The sequence below is a fragment of the Seriola aureovittata genome, chromosome 21, assembly GCF_021018895.1.
Source record: "Seriola aureovittata isolate HTS-2021-v1 ecotype China chromosome 21, ASM2101889v1, whole genome shotgun sequence".
NCBI classification, from domain to species: Eukaryota; Metazoa; Chordata; class Actinopteri; order Carangiformes; family Carangidae; genus Seriola; species Seriola aureovittata.
The window spans coordinates 11,738,054-11,765,040 of NC_079384.1; the positions used below are offsets into that span (position 1 = coordinate 11,738,054).

Consider the following 26,987-nt stretch of genomic DNA (forward strand, 5'->3'; position numbering starts at 1 on the left):
ATAGGCATTTCAGTCCAATCATGGGAGTGTGCCGCCACAGGCCAGCCAGTATTGACACTGTGTCAGGACTGAGAGGGGACGCCTTAATCAGCCGGGACACTCTCAACATTGATTTGACAAGCTGCCGTAATGACCCCCTTGTTTTGGTAAAGGATCACTGTTTATCCAGGCTGGCATTGATGCACTTGGAGTGTTGCATTGTCATGGAAACTATTATCACCAGCCAAGTCTGTGCAGCTGGGCAAGAGTTGTCTTTAAAGGGGGGACTGTGGATTTGTGTGTGTGTGTGTGTGTGTGTGTGTGTGTGTGTGTGAGTCTATACTTTAACAACCCAGAGAAATTTTATTTACCCGGATATTTTTTTGCAAGCAGAAAGAAATGAGCTCTTTCAGAAGATATGCAAGTTAACTTATCAATCAATTGAAATCACTGCATAGTCCATAGAGTTAATATATATAATAGCCCATTTCATAGTTAATATATCCTGTAATCAGTGCTGTTTTTTAGTGTGGTAGCTACATGTGTTTATTACTAAGAGATGACACTGTGGCTGGCAGGAGGATCAGGGAAATCAGTGGCCTCTGTGCGAGGTGTTAGACTATAAATATTATTGGCATGCTGACCGTCTCCCACGGCGCCATGGTGTGTAAAATCGTTAACAAGCAACATGATGGGCCCTCTCCATCCCCAAGGTGAGAATGTGGAGAGTGTTTTTATCTGCCATTATCCCGAGGGTGCAACGAGGTGTCCCATGTCACATGATGTCTGGTTATCAGACTTTATATATACAGTCCCTCTTTGACATACAAATGTGTAACATGTGGCTTAGAGCTGCTGAATTGTCGTGTTTTCTGTGCTGAGCTTCGCTGTGTGTCCATTAGAAAATAAAAGACCTGACATACTGTAGAACACAATACATCAGCTTTTAATTTGTGAAAATACAAAATGAAATCATGTACAATTTATGTACAAGCCTATTTGTACAAGACAATAAACTGTATTTATTATTGGGTATTATGACATAGTCAGAAATATCAACTTAGCACTGTCATTGTATCCACAAGTCAATGTGCTAAAAGAAAAATGCACAAAATAATACAAACTAGACTGCAATGCCGAATGTCTCTCAGCCCCACAGGTACTGGCAAACAAGAATACACCAAAAAGAAATAGTTTACATTAAGCTTTACAGATTTCTTTGAAGAGTACATAAAATGAATTGATATCAGGCTCTGCTTGATGATGGATCATTTAAAAAAAGTTTTAAGACTTTTCAAATTATCTACTACAGTGCGTTTTTTTTTTTCTTTCATCTCCAGGGAATTACAGCCTCATGTTAAGAAATTCAAAAATTTTTCTTTTTTTTTTTTTTTTTTTTTTTTGAAGAATGGTCTCTGAGCTGGCAAGATGGAAAGCAAAGAGGAAAGTACATTTCTCAGTTTCACAGCAAAAGTCAATTTTGCTCAAATCCAGCTAAACTAGAAGCCTCTTTTCGCAGCAGTGGGTCTTCTGGAGTCCTCCGCTGGCTTCAGCACTGCCTGGCACATTACTGGCACTGAGGGGTCGATGGCTTGGATGTTCCAGGGCCAGCAAAAATGTCACAACCTCGCTCTTTTTACATCCAACGCGAATCTTCGCCTAGACCGTGACGCTTCTTCTGCAGATTAAGGATTTTTACGGATTGCTTGCTTTTTTTAAAGGTGACAACAGCACCAAAATAGCTTTGTTGTTATTCAGATAAGACATGATTAATAACCATTCTTAGCTCTCTATTCTGGCCTCATGTGCTTACAAACTGAAACAAATGATAGATGCTTCATCAGATGTGTGTACATTGTTTGTTTTTATGGATATATCAGATATGCAATCGATCACCAAGATGGTTTACCAACAGTATAGAATCTATCAGAACATATCAATAGCCAAAACCCCCTTTTTTTTAAATGATAGAGCTGTTTTTCATGTATCTACAAAAAGCATGAACATGTCTGATTATGGCATTAAGATTGGTCATGGAGTACAATCAAGCGCTTAATGGCCTCCAAGACAATCCTGTGTCAGGCAGTGCTTACAGCCAATGGAGGACCTAAGATTCCCACTTCATGCGATATGTGGCTTTCACATTCAGCTCACTTACAGACTTATTATATGGCGCCAAGCTATGCGGTAGTATTTGGCTTTGCTGTCTATGGTGTCATTAGTATATGAATAACTCAGCAACTGTATTAGAAACTGCTTAAGATTTTTGGTTATATTCTAATGTTGCCAGCAAAACAGCTCTATCATGTTTGGCTATTGGGATTAAAGAAGAAAAAAAAAAAAAAAACGTCTTACCCCTGGAGCAACTTTGCAGATACTTAAAAGCTTTACTCAGTAAGATTTCTGGGTTTTTAGGACATTGCAACCAAACAGCAACATGAAAACATTTATAACAAAACGACTTCAAAAAGGCAAAGATAAGACAAATATAAATGGATAAAGATAAGGCTGGAGCCAAATGCCATTTACACATGGACACTGGCCATTGTAACTGTCACAAATGTTGTGAATTAGCTCCAAATGGCAAAGGAATCACTGAGAGTCAGTCATTAACAAAGCCATTGTGGTGGGATCGCAGCTGGATGTAAAATACACATTTTAACATACTGTACAGAATAACTCTGCAGCACTGGGTAAAGTAAATGCAGTAATAGTAGTAGTTGTTCATCGACAGCTAAAAAGGCAACTTTTATAATTGCAAAATTTGATCCAGTAATCATAATAATCACCTCTTTTAGTGATAGTAGTCATTTTTACATTGCTCGTCTCCTTCAAGTGACCCTCATTCCCCAGAATGGAACAAAAAAGTCATGGAGTCTGGTCACCACTAAAGATTAACTGTGCAATCTAATAGCTGAGTGGTTGCGCAACTTGACTATGATTGTCTTTATGAATATTTCATGTATGACTGCTTGTACAATAAGCTTGCTGCAGCGGTGAATAAGCAAAGCAGTTTGTGTTCGTGTCATCTAAAGTCAGCTGATGATTTATGTTTGCAGACGAGAAGACATCCTGAATCCCAGCCCGACACCTACACGATAAGTCTTCTGAGAGTCCGAGCGTCCAGGTGTCGGCGTGGTTCCGGAGCTCAGCACTCGTCTTCTGCTTCTCTGATGGGTGGAATCAAGCTGCTTGTGGATTTACACTGACTGACTTGGTTGACGGCGAGAGTATTCACAGGCTTGATCTGTATGGTCCTCAGGTGGGTATTCTCTTGCTCATCTGTAAACCATGTCTTTTCTGAGAAAGAGACAAAATCATATAGAGACAAAGAGGAGGGACATGAGACAGTTAATGCTACATGGATGTCAATTACAATTTCAGTGTCACCAGTTTGTTTGGTTTGTGTTTTAAGTGAACACAGAACATTGGGAGGACACTGTACATTTGAAAAGAAATTACTGTTTGAATTGATGGTGTAGAAAGAAATTCTGACATGATAAAAAAAAAAAAAAAAAAAAAAAGCCCTGAGGTGGAGTTTTAATGGCAGGTAAGTATCATTCATTGTCCCATTATCTCAGTTTTCACCTCTGTAGTGTCACTCATCAAAATGTTTTTCATATATACCATACTGCCATGTAAGCATGCCGGTTTGTTGGGTCAGTAGACATGCAGGTCACCACTTAAACAACATCTGTTTTAATACTTCACTATACTAAATTAGAAGCTAATACTTTTAACTTCACAATTCATACATGAGTTTTTTTTTTATCTTTTTGAGGGGCTTCAGGCTTTTTGGCTTGATGCAACTTTCTTTTGTTATAGAAGGAAATAGATAGTCTGGCATAGTATATCACTGGTGATTCATCCACTTGGCAATGTCCACGGTCATGCATTTTCATCGACATGACTTGAGGCTGTGGTGCTGCAGTGCATTAACGCATATGCCAGCAGATACAAGTTGCCAATAATAAAACATCAAACACGACTTGATACAGAATAAAGTAGAAGTAGCAGCAAGCCATTCAGTTGCAATCACACAGTCATACCTACAGTGAGAGGTACTGCATAGGTCATAACCATGCGCTCCTGATGCAGCCATTTGGGAACACCAAACTACTTGGCTTTCATTCAGAGGGCAAAATGTCAGCAAGGACATGACCGTGTTCAATGCATTATTTAACATCATGCATAATCATTCACGTCCATACCTTGGCCCACTCTATTCATCCTTGTTGCACTTTGGAAAAAGAAAGTAGTAGACTAAATGTAAGCTAAATGGGAAATACTAATATGACCATTAATAACAGAAACTGCACAGTATGATGATCAGAGGCATAAAAACAGCAGATGCTCTCATTACATATGGATGTAGAGTAGGTTAATCAGTGGGGTGCGACCAAACAACTCAACAAAAAGTAAAGAAAAACAGAACATGTATCATGTCAGAAAATCTTTTAAGTGCCATTACTATTCATATCGCCACTGTAGCATGTATCAAGCAGCCATACTGTATCCATGCCTACTGCCAAAACAGTTGGAGGATGATGTCCATGTTTCGGATGTAATTCAGAACCCAAAGAGCAACATGCAGCTAACATACCAAATGTGTTATATAATGTAGTTTGATATTAGCACAAAACAAGAGGGCTCAGCAACTTCATGTCAAACATAAATGTATTTCTACAAAATGTGCAATGTAAATGAATTTGTGCAGCTGATCGTGTTTTTTCTAGCACAGATTACTAACCAGAGAAAGCCTGTAGTTTTCATTCAGCAGCTGTGAAAATGTAACATGTGCTCATTCATTTTTTTAAAGAGAATATTTGAGTATAATATTTTCTCATAGAAACAATAGTATATTAGAAAGTACTTAAAGAACGCATACCTCTGCCAATTCTGCAAAATCCTCTAAATATGTTAATAACAGAACATGTTTATATAGTTGTAATTTAAATACACATGATGACAGACAGTAATGTTTATCAACTCAAACTTACATCCTGTCTGGGAATACTATGGCTCCTTGTACACTGTAATGAGTTATGGTAATTTAAATTCATCATGCTTTTGTATTGCCAACCATAGTTAACATAGCATGCTCCTGGATTATGGTTGGATTCTCTTATTTTCTGGAGTTGTTCAGGGTAAGAGGTGACAGGTATATTTGGGAATACTCATGAACTGAAAGCTGAGCACTGCTGTGTTGGAGTTGTCCCCAAAAATGAAACGGTTGCCTTTATATAACTGCATTCTGCAAAGATGAAAGCTCAGACTGTTCTTTGTGTGTTTGCAACTGTGAAGCAAAGAACAGTTTGCAATTTCAAGCCTTCTTGGAGTCTCTGGTTCTGTTCTTACATAGGGTGCCACGTATTTTTGCTGGGGGATCTAGATTGGGTTATTAGAAGGAACTGCCCGCCTGATCTAAACCTGGATAGTGCTTTGTTATTGGACTTCTGTGCTTGACTGTCCATAGCAGAACACGTTTAAGCATTGGGTTGTAATTGGATGTGGTACCAGAACACCTTCGACCAAATCCAATCTTGAGGCCCGAGAGTTGTTGATGCTTGCTCACTTGTCTCAGTGGATTCCTGAATGGACAGATAGGCATTGTTAGGCCAGAAAGACTGAAGCTTCTATAGTTGCAGGTGCACAGATACAGATGTGGGAGGAATTTAGGGAGACTATATAGAGGGTCTCAGAGAGCTTATGGTGAACCATTAGACAAGTAAGGGACTGGTCTCAGCAGGAGAGGAGAATAGCGTACCTTAACTGTGGCTATTGTTGTGCTGTGGAAGGAACACTTGGAAGAGTTCATAAACCTACATGAAGCACTGGAGAAGGCAAACAAAAAGCTCTGCTCTGAATATTGTTGAGGTGTCTTGGACACACCTCTTCAGTGCCACATTGCAGTCTTGGATTTGCCTATGGACTGGGAAAATAATGCATATATTTTGGTAAGGTGGCCTTGATAGATTGTCAAACCTCAGATTCAGTAGGTGCAATGTGGATTCCATCCTGGTCATGAAACAACTGACAAGCTCTTTACTTTGGCAGGAATACTGGCGTGGCCCTGGGAGCTTACCTATCTAGGCTACAAGTGTTGTGTAGACATTGTAAGGTTCATGGCCGATTCCCTTGTAGTGGCTTGTGGAGTTACTGATTATGAGATGCTTGGGCTCTTACTACAAGTGAGGGCTGTGTCAGTATTTTCAGTGATAGATCAAGCGTGATCTGCACTAACCTCTGCCCAACATGGTTGTTTTTTGGTTGTTGTCATGGAAAGACTACATGTGCAGATGATACAATTCTATTTGCTCTATTGACCCATGACCTTCAGCACATAGTGGGGCAGTTTGTAGCAGAATGTTTAAACGTGCACTTGCTCATTATCTCATAAAATTGTAATCACTGGTAATCTACCAAGTAAGAATAACCACATTGTTAGGTAGCCAAACATTCACTAAAATGCCTTGAAAAAGAGTTTAACAAATATAAAATAACACTGAGATGTGACATTAACATGTGAAGACAATGTAATTATAATGGTGGTGTAGCTTTATTAATAACATTTGCTGATTGCAGATATCTTGACATAATTAATACGCCATATGAGTAAAATATAGCATTTAAATGATAATGGAAATCAACAGGCATTAAGATGACATGGTGTTCAGTATTTCATAGACATGACAAAATGTGAACTTTTAAGACATGTCATATAAAGTGCAGTTCAAGTACAATACGGTTCAGCTTTTATTCAAACAAGACAAACACAAGTTTCAACAGAGCAAAACTTGGAATGCTTTAAGATAGAGAGACCCGGTGATCATTATCACAGAGGTGAGAGTTGTTAACACGAGTATAAGTAAAACTACAGGGTTTGAAATGTCTGCCAATTCCTCCTCTCGGGACATATTCTGTTCTTATATATTGTGATTTGGCCCATATCAAACATAAAAAATACCTCCCTTCACATTTTAACCAAGATAGCATCATCTCAAACTTGAAGAGTTTTAATCACTTGTTGGAGTTGGCCCTGTGTGTGCAGGTAAGAGCACCACAGTGAAGACAGCAATGAAAAATTTAAACAATGGTGAAGACGGTGAACCTAAGTATGATTTAAAGTAAATGCAATAAAACCAGGATAAGAACCAGGTCAGCAGTTCATTGGAAACTAACAGAATTCATCATTGCACTGGTCTACATGTATATTTGTCTCAAAGTGCATTATAAACAAAATTGATTCAGATATCTTGCTTTTAACTGCAGAGTGCTTTTGGATAGGTTTCTAACTATCTAAAATTTGTCCTATGGTGAAAATTGAGAAAAATTCTGTTAAATCATGACAAACATTACCTCAAGAATAACTGCATTACTTAAGTGTACTGTAATTCTTGGCATAAAAAAATGTACAAGAACGGAAAATTCACAACCACAGTAACAACCAATGGATGGAAAGAAAAGAAAGACAGAAGCCCTTTGTGGTTTCTTACTTTGCCCTTTGCCATGGGATGGCCCCGCTCAGGGGGCAACTGGTCTGTATTGCATGTTGCTATTGAATGCAAAATAAGACATAGAAGTACCACATACATACACATTCAGACAAACATACACACATAGCCAGCTAGACATGTTACAGTCTGTCTGGACCCTGCAAAAGGACACACAGGACAACACTGTTGGCAGGCACTGTTCAAGGACATACAAAGTCAGAGAGCTTTAGAGGGGCACATACTTTTGTTTGTCTCGTGAGTCCCTGCTTTTGGTGCGGTTGGTGCGGTTGGTGGTTGGGATAGAGTGGACGGAGGAGCTCTTTTTGCTGGAGGAATGGGACGAATGGGAGGAGTGGGAGAGGCTGGTTCGAGACTGGCCGGCGTTGTGGTCAAACTGCATCAGGCAGAATATCAGGTCTGAGGGCACCAGCTCAAACGCATATGGTGGATTGGTTATGACATACCTAAAGGAGAGAGGGAACAGATGGGGGGCCAGTTCTAAATATAGTTTAGGTGGAAGAGATTTTTTTGACCAAGCCTTATCTTTTTGTGGATCCCAGTTTTGAGCATATAATTTCAAGGACACATTTGGTCCGTACTCACCGTTTGGTACATTGGCTTTGTGCGTTTAGATGTGCGTCTCGTAACCGATAGATGCCAAAGCACAGCATGTTGTACGTTTTCAGGGCTTTACAAAACAGGTCACCATAACAACCCCCATCCTGAAAGAAAGAGACAAACACACAGTGTAGTACACAGTCTGCATTTTAACAAAAGCAACGCTAAAAATAAATCATCATCATTTACATGGACTAAATATACCTCCAGCGTTAAAAATGAGTCCTGAACTGATCCCTGTTTGTCTGTTACAGATGATGATGGTGATAACCCTAAAGGCTTGGCTAATTTTGCAGTGCGATTAATTAATTTCAGTGGAATCGACCAGTGGGGCGAAACCAATCAGTGTGAAGCTTTGGTGAACTTTGACACATAAATTTCCATCATTGGCCAAAAGAAAGTTGTCTTCATAGTGCCGACCTTTAAGGGAATAATAGAGGGGTGGGAAGAGAGAGAAAGCTATCTCAGGTTATTAGTTGTGTTGTACCATCCGGTTTTATTTAATCCTCCTCTGTCTGAATATAAAGTGCTCCAAATGCGCATGTTTTTTTAGACAGTTATAGGACCTGAGTCAGTGCTCTTGGATAAACTGTGCTAAATTCTTTACAGCTAATGATCTGCAATTTGTAAGATAGCTAGCTTGGCTTAGTTTTTTCCCCTCATCATACACGTTCTACTCTGTGCTTTCATGGTGTTCTTGTCTTTGAAAGCTTCATTTTTTCTTCTGTTGACATAGAGCTAATGTGACTAAGCTGTAAAAGACATTCTTCCAGAAGCATTGTGACTTGTCTACATGCATTTTGGCAAATTCCAGTCAGGCTTTTTTTTTTTTTTTTTTTAATCTTTCTCTAAGTAAGGCGCCTCTGTTCAATCTGGGGTCAATTTTTCTCTTGCAGCCACATTCAAGGTTGGCTACGGTCCCATGGACCTTAAACTTCTTAATAATATCAGCAGCTGTGGTCACAGGAACATTAAGTTGCTTGGAGATGATCTTATAGTCTTTACCTTGACCATGCTTGGGAAATATTTTCTTCCTTATCTCCTCAGACAATTCTTGTACACAATGATACCAAACATTTTCTCCATTTCAATGGGCTGAATGACTGTTTGAAAATACCTGTGAGACTAACAGACAGACAATAGTCTGCTTGAAATATCACCCCTTCTAAGTACCAATAATTTTGGCCATTATAGAAGATCTTTGTAGAATAAGCAAGAATTCAGCTCATTTCACACCTTCACTGTTTTATTCTGTGGCAGACCAAAGGCATGTAGGTATGCATGACAAATGAGCTTTTTATTTCAACACTTTACGGAGCATTGCTTCATTGAAGTGCAAGGGCACCAACACACATTAATCATGTAAAATGATTTTGTTTTTACTCTTTTAATTATTGTAACTGAAAGCCTTCTAAGGCCATAAACTGCAGGACTGTAGAGTATGAAATGTAATAAATGCCAGGATTTTGTTCACTAAATGTATTTATCTGATGGTGATTCATTTGGATTAGTGCTTTTATTTCATTGACACAGAACACAAAATCCTTGTTACTCATCTGAACTCTATGTCACAGCCGTGATAACAGTCCCTGTTAATCTGAATCCTTTCACTAAAGTCAGCTCCCACAATATAAGCAGACAAAGATATGCTTAGCCCTTGGGTGACAAGACCAGTCACTTACCCCGAGGTCAGCAAAGGGCCCGTCGTACAAGGCCAGCTGTGCCACGCGACACCTGTCCCTGTTTGCCAGGGTCTGTGGCGTGCTGTAGCCACCCCGTAACGCATTCTCCTCCGCCAGCAGCCCCTCCAGCTCCGGGGTCGCCCCGCCTGTTACCAGCGTCCGGATCAAGGTGAGGATATTATCATTGAAGTATGTCTGAAGGAATGAAGGTAGAGGGGGGTGAGTCCTTAAGCAAACGCCAGCAAAGTCACAACTGAACCTTCTCAAAGTGCCAGCCAGCCCGAATGGTGCTATCTAACTCTTCTCTGTCACGTCACATTGCTCTCTACACTGAGTGAAAAGACAGGAGAATCCAATTACTGCAGGTTACTCTCACTCGCATCAGAGAGAAACACAGGAAGTCCGTGTACACATTCGTGCTGTCCAGGCATTTCCAACAGCTAAATAGATTTAAAAAAAATCAGCTTTACAAACTGCATGTTAAGCCAGAAGATACACTTTCCTTAGTGTAGCTTTTAATTCAAACCCGTTTTTGCTTTGTTAATTTTAACAAGGGCAAATGTCTGCCCTTTTCTTTGCACTGCAGTCTCTTGTCTCCCCCTGCTTGTACAGCACAGTGACATCTCCCTCGGCTGCTGACAGCACTATTGACTAAGATGATGGATGAGGGCTGTCCATTAGGTAGCATTACCTTTGTCTACACTGGAGCGCACTTGAAGGCAGCTTTGCTCTAACTTCACTCAAACTGAAAGGCAGACAAATGAAGCCATCATACCTGGGACAAGTTCCAGTCATGTCATCTATTGTTTTAACGAGAGCAGAGTGCCCCTACATTTTTTTTCTGAGGGGACCAGAGGTATTCTGCTATCTGCCCTGATATCAAAAACACAACATTTCTTTGCATATTTCAGATTGCTGACAGATATATGTCATCACACAAAAAACTCTATCATAATCTCTTTATATCTACAGATTAGTGTGCAAGCTAAATCGATTCTGACTTACAGCACTCATTAAGGAATCCAGCACACTGACTGCGAAGGCTGTCCCACAGGCAAAAGGCTGAGTGAGGTACAACTCTGTGTCCGGGTCGTCGTCGTCATCTTGGTCCAGGAACTGAACATTTGAGTCATTCACTATGGGGGTAAATGTACATCTAATTAGTTATTCAAATTCTGCTCATTTTGTTTTCTCCACACTAAAACCAGATCTCATGGAGTTATTTGTGGTTTGAAAAAGCATGGATTGTGTGCTTAGGCATACATCAGGCAAATACTTGACTGACGTGAAGAGGATGACACAAAAGTACAGTGGTTATGCACAACAGTCAGTAGCTGCAGATATGGACTGTTTTAGAAATCTGTGTTCGACACATTCTATTTCACTACTTAGTTCTGAATTTGGACAAAATTGTGGTTTTCTTTCAATCAGCTGAAGTAAAACTGTGTCTGGTATTTGTGTTTGGCCTTGTGACCAACTTGCCTCTGCCACATTCCATATCCAGGCCATTCATGCACAATCATGACACCATGCATATTGTCAAAGCTCCAGGCCTTGATTCAAAGTCTTCCTGAGGTCAATATCAGTAACACCAATATGCCATTGTTTGTCTTGTAAATCCAAGACAGAACTTCCAATTACTTGTTCTTGCATGTCAAAACAAATGAAAGTATCTCATTGCCCCAGAACCTTCTTTGAAGATGTCTTTGAGCACAAAAACACATGCAGTAGCTGGAAGAAAGTAATGATGTAAAATTTAGTTGGAGAACTGCTACTTCTGTGAGGACAGAAATAAATGTCAGTCATATCGACAGGGCTGAGATGAAAGAAGGGCCAGAGAATGTGATCCGACAGAAGATGCTATGAAAACAGCCACAAGGACTTCTGAGGGATCAAAGGCCTTGTAATTCTTAGAAAAATAAAAGGGAAAATTTTTGCTTTGAGAGAAGGGGCCAAAACAAGACAGGCAATTTCAACCAGAACCAAGGGTAAAATGTGCTCAAAGTGATGCTATGGGAATGGACTGAGCCTCTTGTGCAGCGAGAGAAATCAAAAGAAAGCTGATATGGAGGCAGCAGCAGTTACAACACTGCAGTACAGGACAGAGGCACTTCTTACCAAGCTCAGTTATCATTTGTATGCTGGTCCCACTGCTTTTATCCTGACTGAATGAAATCACAGGCAGTTTTTTGCCTGGCTTTGCTAATGGTGCTAGACAAGTGTTGAGGAAAAACAGTTACTGGAGCACGTCAACAAGGGACAAAAAAAAAAAACAAACATAAAAAAAACTCAACTTTTAGTACGGTTAATCAAGTGTTGACAGCTTCTAATTGCAGAAATTGTGTTTTCAGATCTGTTTACAACTACTTAACTGAAAAGACATGCAACAGTAGAGCTAATGTATCAATCATCTGACACTAAATACAGACGCAAGCATACCTAGTTCTGTTATGATGGGAATATTTGCTCCAGTTGTGACAGAAGTCTGCCTTACTAATCCATGGACTGGGCTGTTTTCAGGAGAAGATCTATCCATCCCCGGTGGTGTGAAACCTAAATGGATACACACATAACATGAAGCACACTCTATTAATGCAATATTCAATACTTCATCAGAGGCTACAAACAGGCACATCAGCAGAACTAATACACTGGGGCTATTTCATCCATTCCCGGCTACTGCTAAAGCATAAAGTTGCTGAGTGTGATGTTACCGTATTCTTGACAAGGTCCAATATTAGTCTATATATAATAAATGTGACACACTGCTCATTTTGTTTCCCTTAGACTGTGTGTGCATGGAGACGGAAACCTTTTACACACACACACAAAGAAAAGCATGTACAGTATAGAGCCATGAAATAGAAAATAAGTGACGCAAGATTGAATTCAGATTGACTTGACATTCCTTGCTTTCCTCAGACTGACAAGTAAGCACATTAAATCAGAGATGCTGTATGTATTATACATAGGCCGTGTTTTGACATCCATCACTTACTGCTGACTAAGGCAAATGCGAGGTCGTACACGTATTAGAGGAATAATGAAATTTGCAGGGATTTTTTTCTCTCCCTCCTCAGGTCAAAAGGTTTCTAAAAGCATTTCTCTCAATGACCATTATTGAAGGCCATCTCGAGCTGACTGATTGCTTCACTCGCTGGTTTGAAAGCTGTAACATGCAACATTCATAAATTATACATATTATATTATTCTTACAAAGCAGCCGCAGATATTGAAAAATAAAAAAAATGTGTGAGCCAGGTGAGGCTGTTGTGCCAGTTCTGTGCTTGTTGCCACCAATTAGGTTTGTGAAGAAAGCAGTTGTTACAGTAACCTGAGGAATAGTCAGTAGGGTTTAGTGTCAAATGCAGTGACACCAGGTCAGCCAGGCAGCACCCAGTGAGGGATATTCTCTGTGCCAGGGCCCTGTCCCTTACAGGCAGTGCAGTGAACTATGATAGGGCACTCCTTACCTTGGGAATTAGCCTGCAAGACCCCGATGCTGTCGTCAAACAGCATGGATTTGATGTTGAGTGACGCCAAGATGCATTCTTTGTCCTGCAGTGATGCGTCGTCAATATTGTTCTGATTGGCTGACAGAATGACACACATGTCGCAGAGGTTGATGTTGACAGCCCTCAGATCTGCCCGACTCAACGGTGTGCCCTTTGAGAGGGAGTGAAGGAGAGAATTTGTTATCTCACCTATGTGATACAAGAGGTAAATGAAAATGTGGCTAAATGTGATGCTTCAAGTGCCGTTCTCATCCGTGAGACCTATTCAACCCTCTGTCCTACAGGGTTGAGATAATAAAACAATATTTTGATTAAATATTGAAAAATCATTAAAGAACATCTGAATCATGTAAGGCCAAAGCATCATACAGGTGGGATGATGCACTTTAAAGGCTTATTGACTAAAACCACTTTCTTTCCCTGATCTTAACCAAATGCTAAAACTTAGCTATGACAATGTTAATCGTGTTTTAGTCGCCAGGAGTGAAAATTCTACAGAACATACATGAAATACATGACATTTTCAAGATACATTCAGTATTAATACTTAGCACTGGCAGTGAATAGATTGCAGATACATACTACTTAAAATATTTCCTCACTGCATTGATTAATAATAGCATTATGTTTCCCACAAAACACTTGTTAACGCAAATGAGTTGTATATGTATAGAATGAAGAGGCAGGGTTGCTCGTTTTGTCATACCTGTTACAGTCGTATAGAGAAATTAGAGATTTTGCTGTACTCACTGGCAGAATGGAAACTTTTGGAAAGTTGTGAAGAGTCTCCCACTCTCGCTTCAGATACTCAAGGGAGCCGACAAACACGATGTGCTTCAGCTCATGGTAGTGAAAGTTGCTCGCTCTCAGGGGCATGACAAAATTTCGGAGACCAATCAATGCCGATTTCACATCTCCAAAGATGCACACGACCACATGTCCGCTCAGAACAGTCATGGCTGCCTCGCTCCGGGTCTGACAGGGAAAGAGAGAACGAGGGATAAAAAAAAAAGACAAAAAGATGTTTATGACTGAAATGTTGCATGAACTGGCTTTTTTAAACAAAGGTTAATGCTTTCTCCTCTTGTACTTGCCTGCTCACCCAGTAAAATATATCATGCAGTTTATGACTGCACTAGACTATGAAAGTAATTTGAAAAATGGCATATGTATTAGTACAAGAAATGTTCTATGTACAGGGCCCCCATATACCAAATGACAAGTCAAACACCTCATTAGAGTGTTTAAGTGCCCTGTCAACCTCTGATGGTGCTTTGTGACATGACACATCTGTCACCGGGGAGAAGAGTGTCAGGGAAAAATGACGTGTGCCGCGTAAAGGAGCAGAACCCACCAAGATGACCTTCTCGATGTCTTTGGACGGGCACCAGTGAAACATCCCTGTGGAGTCGTATTTCTTTACATTCTCATCCATGCTCTCAATCTGCTCGTTCCCAGGGATGAGGAGTGGGTCATGTCTGATCAAACAAAAGACAAGAGGGAGGGCATGAAAGAATAGCATAAGACACTGTGACTGTAGATTAAATGACCTAGTTCTATGCATTTGACTAATAAAGCTAAATTATGAAGTGATAAACCTGAGAATATCATCCTCGAATTATAATATTAGGAGAAGCTTTTTTTATGTACAGCACCTTTCAAAACAAAATTATGAGCTGATTTGTCAGGCTAAAACCATATTCCAAGCTATAACAATTAGTAAGTAAAATCAGGCAATTAGAGGTTGGAAAATGAAATGCAATAATTGAAATAAATAAATTGAAATACTAATGAATAAATAATAACAAATAAAAAAAACTAATTAACATTTTTAATTGTGAAAAACATTCATTAATAGACCATCAAAATATTTAGGGATCTCCAAACAAATCACTCGTATTAGAAAAAAAAGTAGCTTTTTCCCTTTTTCCTTCCTGTGCTCATTCCTGTCAGAGACCATCTGCAGAAATGCCAACAACACTGCCATGTCATCCAGCAGAGTGACATCAGCAGCGGCAGCCAGGCGGAAGGAGATGGCAGCAACACACTGCGCTGACTGGCATGAGCACGAAGATGCAATTACGCCCCCTTACTGCATACAGCTTCCGACGTAGTGTGCTGCACGGTAAAAGCTTTAACAGACCAGACTTTAAATATTTCAGCAATTTGCCCAATCATATTTGCTTTCCAAAGTGAAGTGTATTAATTTTTAAACATAGCATCGGAACTACATAAACTAATCTCACTGAGCGCAGTGGTGAGCTTCATCCTACCCAACATTGACCATTAAAGTGGTCTCCAGACATGAGTACCTGCGGTTGTATCATGCTTGCTCTGGTCAGAGCGATACGAGGTATATTAATGATATATTAAAATAATTTCCAATTTTCACCAAAAACATCATCTGACTTTCAAACTCTCCCATGTTCACCTTTCCTCCCTTTCGAACCCCCAACAAAAATAGAAAAAAAAAGGAAAAAATACAATGGAATATAAAATGAATTTGCAAACATAAAACGAAATATTTTTTTAATTAAACATATGCATATATGAAAAATGTAGAACAAAAATTATATATATATATAAAATCCTTCTAATAAATGATAACAATCGTCCTCCGAAATAATGCATCTAAAGTTCAGACCCAACATCAGATGCTAGGGTTATTGTCTACAGACCATTCATCTTTGGAGATTTCACTTTTTTTCTCACATGCGGTATGTGAGGCCATTTTCTTGAGCCATGACATGTGAAGTATTTAAATTTACAAAGCTTTGTTGTTCTGTGCCGTTTTAAAGTAGAACGACAGTCTATCTACTGTTCTATTCTAACCAATTTAACGCATTTCCCATCTATCCATTTTCTAATCTGTCTATCATTGTTCAGAGGCTGTAGACTATCCCACCATGCATTATGAGAGAGGCTGAACAGGTCCAAAGTCTATCACAGGGCTAACACACATACTGCACAAAGACACACACATTTACACCTATAGGCAATTAGGGTTGGACAATATAGCTAAAATAAATATCACAATATTAATGAGAATATGTTTCCAATGTTGATATCACAAAATGGTAAATGTATGCATAATTAGGAATCATGTTCATACCTTATCTATATTGAATTACTTTAATCTATTAATAAAACTTAATATTCTTATTTTGTTTCCAATTTTAACTTCAAATAACTTTACAGAGTTTTGCAAAACGAAACAAAAACTAAAAATGATCATATCATCAGGATTCCACTGGTAGTCGATGCATGATAATATATTATTATATTACTTCCTGATTTGAAGGTTTCCAATTTACCTACACTGCATGTCTTTTAATTTTGGAGGAAAACGCACACAGACAAAAGGGGAACATTAAGACCAAATCGCCTCAACCAGCCTATGCAGTCAAACCAGCCACAGTGGTAACTACAGAGCCGTCTGCTGCCCAACACAATTCCCCTTGCACTAAATCAACTTTGTCAGATTCAGATCACAGCTGAAGATGTTATCTTCTGAAAACATGGACAGAATCCCTCTGTCTCTGTCTAAAACCTTTTAAATACTTCAAGTCCTCTCCCCATAAGAAGAGCATCTCTTTAATCCATGTGAGTACTTTAAAAGAATGCTACCTTAAGTAACACGTTAAGTATGCATGAAAGTGTCAGCTGAAACTACCATCCCTCCGGCTCCAAGAGACTGAAGCCAAAAAAGCCTGCCTTTGGGCTTATATACCCCTAGGCAAGACCTGGATGTCCTTTCAAGAATGGAAGTAGTTGGAGAAAGAGATGTCTTTCCTTCCACTTTCTACCTCTCAGACTCCAACCTGTCAAAGCAATTTTAATTTGAAAGGACATGTGTGTGCAAATTAAATTCTGTGGTTGAAGAATGTAAATATTATCTTAAAATATAGAACGCAAGTGTACAATGCAGGAGAAGGAGTAAATAAACACACTGAAACCCTAAATCCATGTCGTTGTTCCAACAAATTTTCATGATCAATTATTTGTATAATTAATCAGTTATACTATGATTAATCAGCTATAAAATGTCAGAAAGTAGAAAAAAATGACCATTACATTTTCCCAGACCTCTGTAATCAAATTTCTCATTTTATCTGACCAGCACTCCCGAACATATTCCACTTAGAATTATATAAAAACAACCAATCCTCACATTTGAAAAGCCTGAAACCAACAAATGTTTGATCAGGTCAAGTCAAGTCTATTTTTATTTGTATAGCGCCAATTCACAACATAAGTTATCTCAAGGCACTTTCCAAATACAGCAGATCTAGACCTTCTCTTTATAATATTATTTACAGAGACCCAACAATTCCCACCAAGAGCCAGCACTAGGCAACAGTGGCAAGGAAAAACTTCCTTTTAAGAGGCAGAAACCTTGAGCAGAACCGGACTCAGGTTGGGCGGCCATTTGCCTCGAACGAAATTAACACCTGATAAATCAGGTTGTTGATTAATTTCTTGTCAATAAAGTAATTTATTAATTCAGCCATGATTTGTCCGAGACAATCATCCTCCATAACTCTTGTTATATTATTGCATAGCCTCTGCTTGAGTCTGAAATGCAAGTTCTAATAAGACTGAAAGCATTTAGTGGTTTTACACCTCGACTAAATATTTCATCAGAAGTCGAATGTTTCACCACTCACTCAGTGGTGCCGCTGTCACTTCAGTTTGTCCTTGTGGAGATGACTGGTGAGGCAGAGCTCTGCCAGGATAGCTATCGCTCACTGTCAGCCATGACGGCCTGTCACTATCCTGCACTGCCAATTGCCTCAGTGGTGCTGTAGCAGACATGACGTGTATGTCACGACGCCGTCCGATGTGACCAAACGCGTTGTGACATCCCACAATTAGATGTGTCTTATGACCCATCAAGGAGCCTGTGGAAATGGTGTTAATTTCAGTGAGCTCGTCATTGCTAAGTTCCAGACGGGACGTGTTAGTTTGCTGATACATCTGGAAACAGGAGACAGTTCTGCCTCCACAGCTGATCGCTTCTTTCTTTTGTGCGGTTTGTTTCATTACACAGAGGTGTCTGTGAGTGTCACTTTAGTAGGCACACTTCTAAACATTCAAAATGATCAGCACCATAATTCCACTACTTCATTCGTAAGATGACACGTTTGACTAGACTTCACACGTCACGACCGCAAAACATAAGGCCAGGTGTCTTCTAGAGGCACGTAATGACAGCTGAGAGAGACATAAAGTAGACGCTAGACATGCATATTATGCAGATTTTCTATTTCAGCATCACTGCACTGGCTTACTGTAATGCAAGCAGTGAGGGCAGGCAAAGTCTTTGAAAATCCTTCCCCTCATGCAAACTGACAAAGACTTGATCTTCAAAACCCACAGCCAATCTGTTGATCATTACTTATTTACAAAGGCCTTGAGGCCGCAGGTCCTGTAAAAACACATTTGATATAGTATACACCCAGATGTTTTTTTTCCCCGCTTGTTGCAATGAAGTATCCCTTAGGCTACCGCAGCGAATCCCTCTGCACCATGTAGGCTGCAGAGACACTGGGTGAAATAACACATCCACCTGTATCGTTCCATGCATTAGCATGGCAAGTAGATGGATTTGTTTGGTGGGATGCTATTTAGCTGATGGCTATAGCATTGGGAAAGCCTGGTTTTTATTCCCAAGAGTCTGGAAATCACCTGGAGTGATTCAACTTTGACACCACTTTGAACCAAATCAAACAAGGGCAAACGCCCACCTGAAAAAACAGAGGCCATAGATCAATGGAAAATGCTAAATTATGCGAATAAACACTCCTTTTAGATATAATGCTAAGTCGTTTTTATAGCTACAGTACATTGTCGATCTGTATTGTATATCAGTATTAAACAATATAGACATTTGTAGATTTAGTGCCAAATAAATAGCAACCAAATTAGCAATGGGAACATAATGTCATCTGTCAGTTTTAATTCAATTTGTCCTTTACAGTTCCACTCTGTATAAGTCAGGCTGCAAGACTTCCTTGTTGCCTGCCTTCTTTATAACATGGCACTTAATGACAATGACTATTACTATTATCATCCTTCTAATGGCCTCTTGTTGAATAACAGTGTTATCGCCAGTCAAAATCAATAAGCGCAGTTTTAATTTTACAGGACAAGATAAAAGCAAGGTAGCATTTGAATTCGCCTTTCATTGTGATGATACATATCATCTGTGGCCTTACGTGCTGAAAAGAACTCAGAGGGATCCGACAATAGATGAATAGCCTTGGGCTATCTATCCTTTAGAGCCTCTCTGACTGCCTGGTGCTGTCATTAGTGCCAGGCCTGTTTAAGAGCTGTAGTCTGTGGGTGTCACATGAAACCTCGTGGCATAGAGCCCTCTGACATGTTTTCCATGAATACAGGAGCACAGAAAAGGTTCCTTAACATGTTTTCCATAATATATACTGTAGAGTTTGACTGAAACAGGACCACTGAGTCTGATATCAATATTTGACAGTTTTAAAAAATCTGAAAAAGATATATCAGCTATTATTTGTTTCATTGTAAACATAATCATTTTCGAAAAAGGTCCACAGAGAATTATCACCAGTGTCAGACTGTGCAGTTACCCTCAACTCCATGTAGCATTTTTAGCCTCTTTGAACACATTGTTTTGGTTTTATGGCCCACAACTTTAACTTCCTTTCTCGTTTCATCAACCTGATTTCCAACAACAGTAGGAAGCTTCTTGCAGCTACAAAATGACTATAAGCTCCAAATTGCAGACAAAGTTAGCGACTAGCTGGTGAACACATTTAGCAGCTATAGATATTGTATGCTAATATTACTCAGTGTGATGAATGTAAGCAACTGTTTGTTAACACATTCATCTTCACTGTTTGATAAGGGGATATTATATCTGTGTTGTGTTGGTGGTACGCTGTGCTGCCTCCAAGTGGCCAAAAAATCGGGTTGAATTTAGCTATCAAAAGATTTTGACCAGAATATCTTCTCAGAGGGACGTGTTATGGCATACAAATTAAACACACAGATGCAACAGACATGTCACCAGAGATATCCTACCTCATAATCTTGGGTGAGGAGTTTGGAGAGTTCCTCATGCCTCCATTGCGTTGCTTTTTTTTGGGCGATAGTGCCAACTGTTGGTCTTCTTCAACTGCAACAAAGGGTCACGGTATGAGGGAGGGAATCATCAGAGGACACGCAAAATCCACACATCAGTAACACCAAAAGAACAACAAAGCACAATTTGAGGAATACGGTCAGAGAGGGAGACAGAGTGGAAAGTGAGGTTGGGTGAACAAGATGGAGTGGACAGGACATTTCTACTCGTGTGCAACGCAAAACAGTCCAATGTTCGCATGATGACGGCAGGATACATTAGCACATCATTTGCATGGTTGTGTATGAAGATGCAAACATGCAATTGTGCCATCATCAACCATCATGCCCATTACTAGTCTAATCTGCTAATCCAGAGAATTGCTGTAATTCACATGTTAGCAATTTTATGATTCAGATAATATAGTGCCACAAATACCTCAAAGGGAATAAGGATACTTTAATTTTTTATATCCCTAGTTAGAACAAATTTCCTTAGACCTAGACTTGGAAAGCTTCTCTGTTGGCCACACTAATCACTCACAATCTCATTTAATTAAGGTAATAACCTATAAATATCAAGCATCCAACAACATAAATAAGGCTCCTTTTGTGCCAATACTGAATCCAGTCTAGATTGCTGGTCTTTCTTCATCTTGGGCGTGACGCCCTTGGCTCATATAATTAGGTTGGTCCTTGTGCCAGAGTGATTTATGTACAGCTGAGATGCCCCTTGGACATTGTCTTCATCACTACACAAAACTGCGCTGAGCTCTTCATAGGGAATGAATTACAAGTTTTACCCTCGAGTTAAGTAATCAGGCAAATATTTTCACAAGCTCATATAAGAGTCGAGGAAAACAACTCTGCTCTGTGGCCGTCACTGGTAAAATAAACACAAGCAGCGAGAAAAGTGTTTTCGGGTAATCGCATTTTAACAGCCACCATTTATACTGGGAATAGCTTGTTACAGGTCATGACAAATTCACTTGAGTATCTTTAAATGATCATCAAGCTGTCGACAGGGTTTTTTTGTTTTATAACAAAGAATAGTCTCAAAGATCATGCTCCTCTGTAAATGAACACAGGGTTTCAGGCGCTGCTAGCATGTCTTAGAATGACACCATAATGGAAAATGTTGAAGTACAGGGGGGCTTCCAGTGGAGAGGGAAGCTGCAACACACTGGCCCTTCACATCTTGCTTGGCCTGTTCAATATTTAATGTTTCACAGCTGACAGCTGCACACACTGGGTCATTAGTAAGGAATGCTACACATGCAACCACTCCAGCCTGGCAAGCACATGCTTTGGTTGTGCTGTTGTTGAGTACAGGCCTGCCAAACATGTCGAGGGGAGGGGGAGGGGGAGGGGGGTGGTGGCGCGGTAGCCCTTACAGTGCCTGTGACTGAATGTGGCGTTATTGGAGTGACTGGGGTGGTATCTGTATTTCACTGGTAGGCTACGTGCCCGCTGGAGCCGGCTGGCCTCTTCTGCCACCCTTGGTCGCCGGCCCACCTGGCGCGGGTCCCTGGAGCCTATGAAACTCAGTCTCAGAGCGCAGGGCTCTGCGAGGGGCAACAGACTTCCCTTGCGGTTGTTTACCAATGGGACCGACACAGGAGCCACTCCGCTACAGGGCCCCCTACAGACCTCAGCTGACTTGTGGTTCAGTTTAGCTGACTTGTATTGATAAGTTGATGACTGGATTAGGGGGCCATCGTTTACTGCTAAATGAAGAGGAGTCAAAATTAGCAGCTGTACAATTCAAATTAATGGATTATTACCTATTTTACAGGATCATTACACCCAAATCACAAACCCCTAGTGGTATCTAGCCATATTGATAGCTTTGGTTTTATGTGCTGAGGTTTTAAAATAGTCATCTGACATTTCATTTCATCATAATGGAGGTTAATTAAATCTAATTTGTGGTGCTCATGACAATGATACATTTGATTTGAAAAACTCAGTTCTTCAGAAGAAACAGTCACTTTTAAAACATTACAGAGTAACTTTTATAGATTATCAAGAGTAGCTTGGAAATTGTTTTGGAAGAGACATGTTGCTGTTAATTCTTTTTAAATCTTATTTTTTTGGAGCTAAAAGCATCAAATGTATTGGGTGGAGGCAGAAATCATAGAGACACACATTTCAAAACATGGGTGCATAAAACTGAAACAATGTCTAGATACCACGAGGGGGAAGTAAGAAAAAGCTTGCATTGTCATTTGGGTGAAGTAGCCCATTAATTCTTCACGTTCACCACAAAATAGGATTTGATTTAAACTGACTTCAATAGGACCTGCAGTGCGTATGTTAATAAAACATCTTGTGACTCTTATCATAATTAAAGCACAATCACTGGTTTTGGGGGGTAATTCTTTCTGGCACAAGAATGCTAATAGCTGAATAATTAAAAAACCTCTTTTTTATTAAACACCACTTAACCACTTGGTATAGCCACCAATGAAATGTTGGATTTGACATTTACTTTGATATTTATAATAAACATTAATTAATAAATATGCTTTCAGGTGTTCCAGCGATTGTTATGCCACAAGAACAAGTAGGTGACAATGTGAATTAACAACCACTAGCTGCTGTTTGCAGTTTATGCCTGATGAGGGAGGAATGAATTCAGTATCCACTTGACTATGTGAAATATGAAAGCTTACAGCTCCACTGGTGTTATAATCGAGGTAAAACTTGTAAAGATAACATGATCAAATAGACAAAAGGAGGCAGAAGAACATGGTCCCCTTACTCCAAAAAATGGCTGGGAGCTAAAACTGGAGAATAGAGATGATTATTTCAACAGTCAGCTGTCTAGTAGATTATCCTTCCTGCTCCAGACCTCCACTATTCATCTGGCCCATGTCAAACATGCACAGCACTTCTCCAGGACAACACCATTGTGGCACATTTGCTGCCTATAACAAATCCTGTTAAAGTCGATGGCCCACAAGGTGCACACTCCTCTAATGGCTGGACGAGAACTGAGGAAATATTAGACCAGCTCTTAACTCTTAAATTATTTGATGCCTCCTGTGCGTTCTCTAAAAATAAATCTGTTACAATTTTTGCATATATTTTCATACGTATATTTACTTATATTACTTATATGTTTTAGTGTTTTATCTTGATTAAATTCTTCCACTCTCACAGTGAAGCTGCAGCACCATCTACTGCCCAGCTGTAACTGATACCCCAACACAAAACACGCAGAAATAATTTCCTAATGCTTTGCACATAAAATATAATGATGGATGAAGATAGACTGGACAGAGCGATGAGCAGCAAACAGTGGAATACAGCGGGTTAGAGACAGTTCAAGTGGTGATAGCTGAAACTGCACAAGTGGTGGGGTTAGAAACAAATGACAAAAGATAGAAGGGAATGCAAAACTTACTTGATTTGATATATCCATTATAGCTATTTTTAGCTGAGAATAATGCAGAGACAGATGAAAGGTTACAGGGAAGAAAAGGTTGTAATGAAAGCAAATTATAAATGACAACAAAGAACTGAAGGCTGAGGGATTTCTCTGTAAGGCACTTTAAAAAAAATAAATAAATTAAAAAAAAAATAGGAGTGTGCCCTGAAGACAACATGGACAAAGCAATGAGAAATAAAACATGGGTCAGTTAGGAATATGATTTTCAGTAATGTGGTCAGTAAGCTTAAACAGTGGATCATTGTCTGTGTTTGTAGGTGATCATCTGCTGACAAAGAGTCCCATTGAGGCGTTAAAGGAAGCACTGATTTGGTGTTTTGCAAGACAGAAAATGTCTCAATTTCTAGGTTAAAACTGAGCTAAATGTGGTTCAAATTTAAGTTGAGTTGAGTTTTTACATCAAGGTTTAGGTCTGCAAATAATTATTTTCATCAATGATAAATCTGCTGATTACTTTCTTCATTAATTCATTGTTATGTCTATAAAATGAGTTGATGTCTTTAAATAGCTTGTTTGTCCGATCATCTACTTAAAACTCAAAAATGATTTACTATTATATAAGATAAATTATTACAGGAAATCATCCCAACTGAGAAGCTAGAACAAGGGAATAGTTGATACTTTTGCTTTAAAAATTATGTAAAAGCAAATTGATTATCAAAATAATTTCAGATTCTGTTGATTGACTATATAAATGACTATATTTACACATGAAGCAGGTCCTTACTTCAAAACACACTGAAATATAGTCGTTAAAATGCTGTTCAACCTTGACGACTAAGAATTTAAACCAAATTTAGTCTGGTTTTAACCGGGATGTCTAAAGGTCTCTTGCTCACTAGGCCTGCATTAACATTTAGTCAGGAGGTATGTATTTCACAAGACATACAATATGTGACAATACTGTATGTGTTCTTGTTTATGCATTATGTTTATTTTTCTCTTCCCAAAATCTGTTTCCCATTCCTCTGCACTGCCTGACACAACCTGCACGGACAAATTGGAACTTTGTGTGAGTCACTTTTTGGAGCTGTGAGTCCCACACATGCTCATTAGTACCTTATTTCAACCCCTTGCTTACAATAAAGGTCATGCATTGAGCTTAAGGCAGGACAGTGACAGCAATGTTCAAACAGGGACCTTGCTGGTCCTGGCATCTGTCGCCTGCAATCGGAGGGCGCGAACAGAGTCACAGGACTAACAGGCTAGCATCTGTCCCACAACGAGAGAGGAGGAGAGGGGCGGGGGCACACGGCTGCCTGGTGGTTAGGAACTGTCAGGCTGAGTTTCATGACAACCGGTAGCACTCCAAAAATGAAAATGCAAACATAATTTCCATGTCAGGCCGTATAAGGCCTCGCTCTGCGCGTCTCCCACACTGTGTCGACAGCAACTCCAGAGCTCGGCTCGAGCTTAGCTAGCCAGGCGATGCTCAGAGCACACAGCCCTGGAAGACATGTTGAGGGGTGGAAACGCCCAGAGATGTTCAACTATACACAGCATGGTCTTTGATCAAGAGACATTCACTAAAAGTCTATGACAGACTACAATGTTTCCAGCAAATTGTATTAACGCTCCGCAAACTCAGACACATTCTTCATGCCTTCTGCAATATATCAGTGAAACTTAACATGCCCTCTGGCTTTAAAGGGGAATCACACTTGAATTAAGAATTCATATGCAGCTCAACTCAGTTCAGCACAATTCAGTCAATTCCAATACGATCCAGGACTGTTCTACTGTTTTCTGTTGATCTTAGTGTGCAAGTCAATCAATATCATAAGACTAAAAACTCTAAAAGCAAGAACCTGCAACTCAGAGCTTCTCCACTGGCAATGAAGGGATTTTACCTCCAGTGCTTGTTCAAGCTTTTGGTCTTAATTGAATAAAACCAGTACATTAACCTCAATATGCACTGCTATCCTCAGAAAATCCCCTCAGGTGTTCTTAATATCATCTTTTTTTCTTAAATTAATTGTCTGTGGCATTTACACATAAAATACCTCAAATCCTGTCCTGTCCACCCATTTCTGGAGGGTACAGTAGTGAAACATTTTGATTACATGGATCTTGTTTGGGTTATTCTTGAAAAGATGAAGTTACCCTATCCAGTGACATCATTATAGCATTTGACAGCAGCATTTGTGCACTCCTCTCAAAACAAATAATTTGAAGAAATGCATGCAAATCCTCCACCAGGATTTCCAAGTTTAAGTGTGCATCAAGAGATTTGTGGCGGGGATACACAGCTGTATTTTTTTTTTTTTTTTTTTTTATGGCTTCAGTTTTAATTGCTTGCAAATATGTTGTAGAGGTCACTGGGGGGGGAAGCACACCATTTTTTCAGTAAAGAATTAGTTTTCAAATGAAATTTGTATTTGTATTAGTGATTGTTGACCTAATTCAGACTACAGGTCAATTAGAATTCACATTCTCTGATTAAACACCAGCAAAAACAGTAAACCAGCATGCTTTACAAGAGCTACAAGTCTCCTCCAGAAGTAGCAACAGAGGGGGAAGAGCACCAGCTGACTGAAAATCATAAAACTAAAACACTAAAGCAACATCTATATCCATGATAGTGACGACACAGCTGCTAGAGCTAGACAGCACGCAAGCTAAAGACACACTACACAGTTGACACAGTGCATGTAACAAACACTGAAGAGCACATGTCATGGCGACAACTTACAGGCACGTAAAGTGGCTGAGCAATCATTAACAGAGACAGCAGAGAGTGGGATGTCGCGTTGAGGGGAGTCCATGTTACAACGCACATTAACTGGCATGCAAGAGCAGTCCCGCTCTGAGCGGCCGCAATCAAAACAACATGCCAGTCTCATTTTCTTGTAGGCGGGCCTCTTGGCTACAGTCATGGGTTCAGACGAGAGGAGAGGAAGAGCAGGTTAATGTTGAGGGTCGTTCTGGAGGAAGAGTGGACAAACGCAAGACAGCGCACAGAGGAAGGCTGCTGCTGGGATACACAAGATTAACTTTATCTCGACAGCATGCAAATGTCAGATTAGGAATTTTTTCCACACTTTGTGGTTTATTCAGTTTGGGTCATTTCTGGGACAAGTGTGGGAAGTACCACGAGGCCCTACGGTCATGTGGTTTGGGGGTATAAATGTGACATGAGTGA

The 26,987-nt window shown here is 39.8% G+C and overlaps 1 protein-coding gene and 1 long non-coding RNA gene across 18 annotated transcripts in view; one reads left to right on the forward strand and one right to left on the reverse strand.

The window, feature by feature from the left end:
* The window catches only part of LOC130162956 (uncharacterized), a 145,230-nt gene extending 142,057 nt beyond the window's left edge, over positions 1–3,173 (forward strand). For all 3 annotated transcript variants that reach the window (XR_008826324.1, XR_008826325.1, XR_008826326.1), the window contains one exon: positions 3,039–3,173. This is a non-coding gene — a long non-coding RNA (uncharacterized LOC130162956). The remainder of the gene's footprint in view (positions 1–3,038) is intronic.
* LOC130162951 (calcium-activated potassium channel subunit alpha-1) overlaps positions 905–26,987 on the reverse strand; it is a 109,835-nt gene continuing 83,752 nt past the window's right edge. For 2 of the 15 annotated variants that reach the window (XM_056366864.1, XM_056366863.1), the window contains exons 19-32: positions 26,538–26,711; positions 23,801–23,833; positions 20,353–20,446; positions 14,645–14,768; positions 14,041–14,265; positions 13,249–13,441; positions 12,215–12,328; positions 11,894–11,986; positions 10,781–10,911; positions 9,776–9,970; positions 8,079–8,197; positions 7,718–7,939; positions 4,191–4,219; positions 905–3,279 (exon numbers count right to left, since the gene is read on the reverse strand). In XM_056366864.1, the coding sequence (XP_056222839.1) occupies positions 3,128–3,279; positions 4,191–4,219; positions 7,718–7,939; positions 8,079–8,197; positions 9,776–9,970; positions 10,781–10,911; positions 11,894–11,986; positions 12,215–12,328; positions 13,249–13,441; positions 14,041–14,265; positions 14,645–14,768; positions 20,353–20,446; positions 23,801–23,833; positions 26,538–26,711 (1,898 nt within the window). In that variant the 3' untranslated portion in view covers positions 905–3,127. Of the gene's footprint in view, positions 3,280–4,190; positions 4,220–4,729; positions 4,760–7,717; positions 7,940–8,078; positions 8,198–9,775; positions 9,971–10,780; positions 10,912–11,893; positions 11,987–12,214; positions 12,329–13,248; positions 13,442–14,040; positions 14,266–14,644; positions 14,769–20,352; positions 20,447–23,800; positions 23,834–26,537; positions 26,712–26,987 lie in introns of all 15 variants that reach the window. The other 13 variants (XM_056366874.1, XM_056366873.1, XR_008826323.1 and 10 more) reach the window with 12 other exon arrangements.